Source organism: Patella vulgata, chromosome 1, assembly GCF_932274485.2.
Source record: "Patella vulgata chromosome 1, xgPatVulg1.2, whole genome shotgun sequence".
In the NCBI taxonomy this organism is placed as follows: domain Eukaryota; kingdom Metazoa; phylum Mollusca; class Gastropoda; family Patellidae; genus Patella; species Patella vulgata.
Genome location: NC_065879.2, coordinates 32,372,054 through 32,380,717, shown reverse-complemented (window position 1 = coordinate 32,380,717; position 8,664 = coordinate 32,372,054). Strand labels below are relative to the sequence as shown.

At 34.0% G+C, this 8,664-nt stretch overlaps 1 protein-coding gene across 1 annotated transcript; it reads right to left on the bottom strand.

Moving 5' to 3' along the window:
• Positions 1-1,051: 1,051 nt before the first annotated feature.
• LOC126828402 (DNA-directed RNA polymerase I subunit RPA12) lies at positions 1,052-8,658 on the bottom strand. Its single transcript, XM_050558197.2, has 5 exons — positions 8,601-8,658; positions 7,016-7,164; positions 4,957-5,060; positions 4,612-4,721; positions 1,052-1,236 (listed from the first exon to the last, which is right to left on the bottom strand). The coding sequence occupies exons 2-5, from the start codon at positions 7,140-7,142 to the stop codon at positions 1,212-1,214; spliced, it is 366 nt and encodes a 121-aa protein (XP_050414154.1). The 5' UTR covers positions 7,143-7,164; positions 8,601-8,658; the 3' UTR covers positions 1,052-1,211.
• Positions 8,659-8,664: the final 6 nt, after the last annotated feature.

Sequence of the window (8,664 nt, the reverse complement as noted above, 5' to 3'; positions counted from 1 at the left end):
AAAACCCTTTCACCAGTTTTTACTGTAGGAACGTGAAGTAAGTTTTTATCAGCAGAGTGCAGGTTCCTACATCGTTTATACGGTGTTAAAAGTTCAATAAGATACTGTGAGGAGCAGCTATTATTTAGACAATTAAAAGTTAAAATGCCATTTTAAAATTAATTCATTGATAAACTGGTAGCCAATGAAGGTTTTGATGTACTGGAGTAATGTGTTCAGATTGTTTAGAGAGACAATACTGCAGCTTTGTTCTGAATTTTCTAGAGACTTGTCTATATCTGATGCTGGTAATTGGTATAGAAGTGAATTGCAGTAATCTAGTTTGGAGAGAACAAAAGCGTTAGTTAACATTTTAGCGATATCAGACATTATAAATGGTCGAAGTTTACCAGTGTTGTGTAGATGAAAATTTAATGACTTGCAAATAATAGAGATGTGACTTCATTTTAATACCTTGATCACAGTAAACTCCAAGATTTTAAACTGATTGAGAGGATGTTATTGTTGAATCACTGATTTTAACGGATTGAAATCCCTTCCGTGGTTCTGACAAATGTCGAAAATATGCACTGTATACAATGAACGTACAGACAGGTTAAAGTAGCTAAGTCTGTAACTCAATATCATCCAAAGTCTTTGACATTGAAAACACAAATGTTTTGTTAATTTAAATCAACATTGCTGTTGTGATCTTACCGGGAAAAGATGGGCTTCTGATATCCAATGTTTAAGACAAAAGGGACTTGAAGAACAAGGCTAGACATATTCCACAAGTCATATCAAACGGTGACCCCATATTCTTATCTGGAGATAAATACTATCGGTAGAAACTGGGGTAACCAGATGCTAGAGATTGTCATTCATTTGAGATTTCTGGCGTATTTCGCCAAACATAAGTGATTTGAAATTAGAGTAAAAACGGAAACGATTGAATGTAAATCAGTTTATATACATTCATAACACATTATTATATGCGTTGTGACCCATTTGTGTCAATTTCTGGATCCAAAATATTAGCGATTTAGCTCCTTTAAGAATAAGATATATAACGTATGTAAATATATAAGTTTATTAACAATAAGTAAATATTATGTAACATAGATCTTTATAATAGTTACAACCATGTAGACTATTATGCTATAAAACTACTTGAGTGCAAAGTATTTTCCCACAAAACCTTGCCACTAGCATTATGGGTTATTAAGTCTAAATCAGGAATATTCTATTTCTTGGTGTCTGAAAAAAATAAATAAAAGATCTGCTGTAAAGTTATTCCTTATAATTCAACCCTTTTGCTCTGCTCTAGCCAAGAGGTAGAGTTATCTCCCTTACAAAATCAATTAAACTGATTAATTTTCTGCTAGACTGCAGATGCTGACATAAGCCTGGCTACTTCTGACATGAAAGGACGTTTGTTGCATTTTTGGAGTAAACATAAATAACTAGAGAAAAGAAATGATAGATAACCATGAGTTGACGCTAGATGAAATTGAAAGCCATAGGCCTACCAAGGCAGTTTGTGTTATCTTTCTCTTAATTTTGAATAGGTTGAATAATTACTACCAAAAATTAAAACCAGCAGTTGCCAGATACACCCACATTTTGCAAGAGATGGACAAAGAACAAGCTAAACAAAAAAGCGATTTTGTGTACAATCGGTGGGGGGCATAATCAAGTTACGGCTCAATATTTGCGTATAAGTAGCAGCCATTTTGTCAATCAGTTACGGTCCAATCTTCACAAGATTTGCACTCTACCATCATTAGTGTGTAACGAATATATATTTAAACAGTTTTTTTTAAATCAGATAAAAATTTTGACCTCTAGAGGTTCCACAGGGTAAAAAAACTTGATTTTTCGTAAAATCAGGGGCTATAATTCAGGAAGTGACGGTCTGATATGTTCGAATATCGAAAGGAACCAAGATCTTTGAGCTATAAACATACATTTCAAGTTTCATTAAAATAGGATAACCAGCGGCTGCCAGGCAGGATACGCCCACATTTTCGAGAGATGGATAGAGAACAAGCTAAAAAGAAAGTGATTTTTCCTACAATCAAGGGCCATAATTCAGGAAATTACAATTCGATATGTGCAAATATCGAAAGGAACCGAGATCTAAGTGTTATAAACTTACATTTCAAGTTTCAACAAAATTGGATTAAAATTGTGACCTCTATACGGTCCACAGCCTTGATATACCATATTTTTACGCTATTTGAGAACGAAGGGCGGCCATTTTATCTGTCAGTTTTGGGCCGATTTTCACGAAATTCGAATTCAGCCGTCCTTAGGGTGTAACGGTGATATAATAATACGTTTTTTTAAATCGGATAAAAATTATGACCTCTATAGGGTCCACAAGCTAAAAACGCGATTTTTCTTACAATCAGGGGCCATAATTCAGGAAGTTACGGTCCGAGTATGCGCAAATATCGAAAGGAACCGAGATCTTTGGGTTATAAACTTACATTTCAATTTTCAACAAAATCGGATAACCAGCGGCTGCCAGGCAGGATACGCCAACATTATCGAGAGATGGATAGAGAACAAGCTAACTAGAAAGTGATTTTTCCTACAATCAAGGGCCATAATTCAGGAAATTACAATTCGATATGCGCAAATATATAAAGGAACTGAGATCTTTGTGTTATAAACTTACATTTCAAGTTTCAACAAAATCGGATAAAAATTGTGACCTCTATAGGGTCCACGACCTTGATATACCATATTCTTACGCTATTTGGGAACGAACGGCGGCCATTTTGTCTGTCAATTTTGGGCCGATTTTCACGAAATTCGAACTCAGTCATCCATGAAGTTTCGATCCGATACATGCCAATATCGACAGTGGCCGAGACCTGCAGAGAGTCCACAAACAATTGTGGACGTCCGGACGGACAGGGGACGACGGCATAATACGTCCACATGAAAATGTGGGCGTATAAAAATTGTGACCTCTACAGTGCCCACAAGTTAAAAACATGACTTTATGTACCATCAGGGGCTATAATCCATGAAGTTGCGGCCCAATACATGCCAATTTCGATAAGAACCAAGATCTTTGGGAGATACACCTATATTTCATGTTTTGTTAAACTTGGATAAAATTTGTGACCTGTAGAGTGTCCACAAACAAAAATGTGAACGGACACAAAAACACATGGACAGACAGGGGCGACAACAAACCCACCCAAACAAAACTACACAATACATATAACAATGGTATACAAGGGCGACGACAATATATGTCCACATGAAAATGTGGACATATAAAAAACCCACCCAAACAAAACTACACAATACATATAATAATGGTATACATGTAGTGGGTAAGTAAGCAAGTGTCATTTAGCCATAATGAAAAGGCACAGTGAAGAACGATCGCTCTCTGCCAACTACTGCACCGTAGCTCTATTTACCACACTGTAATGCTTAACAATAACAGCTATGATTTATAAGGAACATGCACATATCGAGGTAAGTAGGCCTAATGCAAGAATATTTCTAAATATTATTAGTTTCAAATAACTATGGTCATCTTTTCTATTTAACCACAGTTCATGTTTTCTGCTAAATTTTCCATGTGAAAAGATTATTGTAAACTTCTTTTTACTTTTTTGAGAAAGTAAAAACGTAAGAAAAATAAGGATTTCTCAATAGCACTAAGAGAGGGGTTCACTAGTCTGCCGGCCGATTCACTAGTCCGCCACTATAAGAAATACTATAAATATGGGTATCAAAAAACCTAATCCGAACCCTAACTAATGACCTCACGGACTAGTGCACTAATGAACCCACGAACTAGTGAACCCACAGACTACGGGACTAGTGAGCATTCCCCAGCACTAATTAAAAAATCCAAGTAAGTTGAGACAAAATCTGGCAGGGGCATAATCTCTGAAGAAAAATCGATACATATCCGATGGGTGGACAAACAGGGTGACAACAAAATACTACATGAAATGTGGGTTTATAGTGTATAGTAAAAACTTAATGAGTGATGATTCATACTTATCATCCAATGATTAGAAAGAGTGTATGACTCATGGGTATTGCCTTCAAGATTATCTACCATTGATATATTTTATTTTGAGTACCTCTTAGCATGGATCAGTCTGATTAAAATACAGATCTATATTTCGTTTCGTTTTTTTATACTTTCGATGGCCTACACTACATGAAGATCTGACAAGTTATAGCGATAGGTCACGTCAGGGGTCAAAAGACCGACTTATGACCCTATGATGTTAGACAATTGATTAACCAATCAGCATTGATGTTACTAGTGGATTACCCACAGTTCTGTGCAAAATACGCCTAAAGCTCGCCGTAACAGACCGTTTCATTGGCTTATCCCGGACACCATTCAGAACACAAGTTAAATAACAACTCTTCCAGATCCAAGTGTAGTAAAGACAAGTAAAACGAAATTTTGAACTATAAAAACGAAACGAAATAGGCTCTGTGTTTTAACCAGATTGAGCATGGATTAAACCTAAAATATTAGCTATTATCTAAAATGACTTTAATTTCTGGCTCTATAATTTAAGCTGGACTAGATTCAAGTTAGGATTTTAAAAAAAATAAAATTCAATCAGTCATGCTTACTTGCATTCTGGACAACCATAAAAAACTGTTTGACCTTCATCTGCACCGCGCGTCTGACGTGTTGTATATGTCATTCCTTCATTTCCACATTTAGAACATGTTCGATCAGCCTAGGCAAACAGAACAAATATGAAATATTTACAAATACATAAATAATACCAAACGTTATTTTCAAACTATTTCAATCACAACAAATAAAAAGTCAACTCTTCACAATCTGTTACTCTCTTGCAACATACTTACTCCATCAAAAACTATAGAATTTCATTTAACATCAATCAAGAAAACTACATAAGTCATCTGTACTATCACTGTGACTGTTAAATATCTGACATGTTAACTCACCATTGGTCCTGATGATACACCTTCCATATCTTTCCCCATATTAGTCAGAATTTCTTCCATATTATTATATGTTAAATTATATTCAACAGATACACCATGGAATTCTGAAGCAAAATCATAAACCATACATGCGAACCGAGAATTATTTTTTTGATCCATTTTGATTTTCACTGTAAAACTAAACACTGATCTATTCTAACACTTTCAAATCAGATCTGTTGAAAATGATTTTACTTATTGTCCATGTTAATGTTAATGTTAAGCAGACATGTTTCTAATCAGAGCTTTAGATTACCTGTGTTGTGGTTTAACTCAGTACTCAGGTTGGCCTGGTTTCTTATGTATATGAAAAGTATATATTTGTAACTTTTTCTAATAAAAAATATAATGCCAAACAAGATACCAAGTCAAACAGCTGCACCTATACAGTTACCTGGCTGGTGGATTGAATGAATACTAACAAAACTGAATATATTCTTGTTGGATCCAAAAATGATTTTTTAAAAAAAGTTTCTGGCTATCCATTTGTTGTCAAGACCGTTGTGCCTGCAAGGTATGTTGGGGCTTTTTTTATAGTAATATGCTTTTGACAACACAAGCGTTAATTTCAATAAAGAAATTTTGATAAAATACCTAAATACATATCCATTGAGGATACCAAAACACTTGTACAGACATTTATCACCTCCTGATTGGACAATTTTTAATTCACTTACAGCTAGATTACCTCTTGATAAATTATAGAGAGTGCAACATTTTGTAGCAAGCTTTATTACACTTACTTTAAAAGACATGAACATATTATGCCTGTACTTACTATCAGTTACATTGGTCACATTTTGTTTATTATACAGATTTTAAGATTCTATTATTTTCTTACAGGTGTTTAAATAATTACTGCCCATGCCTATATCTATTTGACTTTAAAAGTTTGCATGTCCTCAAAAGACTTAAGTTTATCTGACAACTATGTTTTAAAGACAATTTCTTCATATGTAGAACAGTGTTTTGTTATCAAGCTCCAAAGCTTTGGAATAAACCCCCCACTTGCTATTAGAAGCAGTACCTCGGTTGAATCATATAAAAAATTTGTAAAGACTTGTTTATTTTTAAAAAATGTATGGAAGTTATATATTTTTATTAGTGCTTTTATCTGATGATGTCTTTACAATTTTCTTATATATTACAAATGTTTTTACACCTTTATATTTATGTTCCATATTCTATAGATATTTATATGTCCGATAAAAATGTTGCAATATGCTATTGTAACTTGTATAGTACCTCTGAACACTTGAGTAAAGGATATGCAAATAATAATCATCATTAAATATCTTCATGTGGAGAAAGGAGTATATTGAACAGAATATATAGAACATAGGCCCAGGGTGCCTCGCAAAAATAATAACATATCTCTAAATATACTGTGATGCAATGAAAATGCACCACAGATTAGACTGGAAGTGCTGGTGAGTCATAATGCAGCTGAAATGCAATATTTGTCATGATTGTTGACTGGACATTAAGTGACACAAAACAAGTAAGTATGGCAGCCTGTAAACAGCCTACAACTTATGTACATATGTAGGCTTCTAGGAATGTATTTTTGTTCAAATTTATCATGCAGTAATTAAAGATTCATTATGGGAGATTAGATAAAGAGCTGGCAGTTCTCACTATAATAGTTAAAAACTAGATGATGTAAATGGAATTTGCTGAAAATTTCAGTTAAATTTATCCACTCTGAACCAAGATTTTAGCGATTGAATTTTCGGCCTAGCCTCGATCATCATTACTGAAGTTGGTACAATAAAAAAACAGTCTCGATTATCCAGTTCATGATTAAATTATGAATGAAAGTCGAGCAGAAAATCGGAACCAAACCCAATAAATATCGCAGGCTAGCGATGCCATCGTGGGTTGATTATGGTCTGGATGAGTTAATTAATGTCTAATCAATAATTTAGATTGCATTTCAGGCCTAAAGAAAGACCTGCAATAGGCAGATTTAGCTCTTGCCTAATGTATGTTTAAGCGATTGGTGATAAAATAAACATACTTGTTAAATCAAGCTTGTATCCACATTTTAGACATGCAACAAATTCTTCTGTTCCAGGCAATGGCAGGATTGTTCCACAATCTGGGCAAAAATTTAATTCAGTTTCAAATACACTTGAATCATCCATTTTGGTACTGTGTCACTTTTTTCTACAAAAAAATTCAAAATGTTGGAAATTAATTTCTTTTTCTACTATCATGCCCATATTTTAGGGTTGTCTTTCGGACATGCAACAGTTGGCTATCTTATAAAAGAAACTTCACCATGCAAAATGCCATTTCAATCATACTCCTAAACTACAGACAGTCTTTATATTATTACTCCTTTTACAGGTATTTCGTATAAAGTGAACATCACAAAGTACAATTTTAATAGGTAAGCTTACACAATTACTGAATTTATTTCTATTTATTACTATGCAGCATTTCAACGTGGATACTCTCATCTTAATAAAGTAAGTTATACATATATATATATATTTGCCGTTTATTCATTAATGGGGGTGATATCACAGTCAAATACAAATATGTGGATAAGGGTGGGGGTGTACTGGGAACAAACAGTTGTATAGATTAAGAAACTGGTCAATGTATAAGTTTGATACTCTTTATGTTGATGGCCTTAAGTAGTTCCCTGGTTTTCTTCTAGAGGCGGTCTACTGCAAGAGTTTTTGCTTGGTGGTCCAACATAATTTTATGGTGTTTGTTGTATGTGATATGATCTGCTATGGCTGAATAGTTGGTGGTGGCAAGGCACTTGTGTTCTTTTATCGTACATCTACAGAGGTGTCTAGTTTCACCTACATATTTATTGGAGCATGGGCAGTCATTTCTTTTATGTACGGTACATCCTTTGGTCACAAATGGAAAGATTAAAAAATCATATTCTAATTACAGGATTAAGTTTACTTCTCCTAATACTTTGTCTTTGGAATCACTAATGTGGAAGCAGATGCCAACCCACCAGCTATTATTACGTATTCCATCATTTGCTTGTCAAAATGTTGCGGATCAATAGTAATAAAATCAGTAATTGTGTATTGCCAAAAATTGTAGGCTCATTTTACAGTCTGATTTTTCAACCACGATAAAAATAGTATCGGTGGCGCCCCTAGAGATCTTTAGCATTGCTACCTATAGTCTTTATATTAATATCAAAAATTCTATTATAATATACTTTGCTTCCCTGCTACATACTAATTACTACAGACTAAAATTATCTGTAGTCAAATAAATATTACATCCCAAGAAAATTTACCTCAGTTAAAATATAAAAAAACATGCAATCAAAATCTCAGGTGAGGAGGTATAATCATGGACCTTATAATACATCTTATCATTATAACTTATTAATATTAGAAGATTGGACGGTATAATCATAATTATAATAAATATGCCAAGGCAATGCCAATAGCCGACAACAACTGACTGTAGTTTTTGACAAGATCATTTTATTGCGAGGAAACTAATGTAAAGCAAAATGATAAAAATAAAAATATAAATGCAAAGTCCATTCAGGGGCCCTTACTGCAAGTACAGTGTTTTCTTTTTCAAAAATGCATGCAAATGCAATACCGAATATTTACATGTGTTTTGTGGGCGCAGCCATATTGGTTGTTTCAAAATAACAACTGCATTAAGTCACACGAA

Excerpts from the sequence above, each read along its gene's own strand:
- LOC126828402 (XM_050558197.2), bottom strand. The coding sequence starts at position 7,142 with ATGGATGATTCAAGTGTATTTGAAACTGAATTAAATTTTTGCCCAGAT. Across the intron at positions 5,061-7,015 it reads ATACAAGCTTGATTTAACAA|AATTCCATGGTGTATCTGTT; the intron begins GTATGTTTATTT and ends ATTTTGCTTCAG. Across the intron at positions 4,722-4,956 it reads GTGTATCATCAGGACCAATG|GCTGATCGAACATGTTCTAA; the intron begins GTGAGTTAACAT and ends CTGTTTGCCTAG.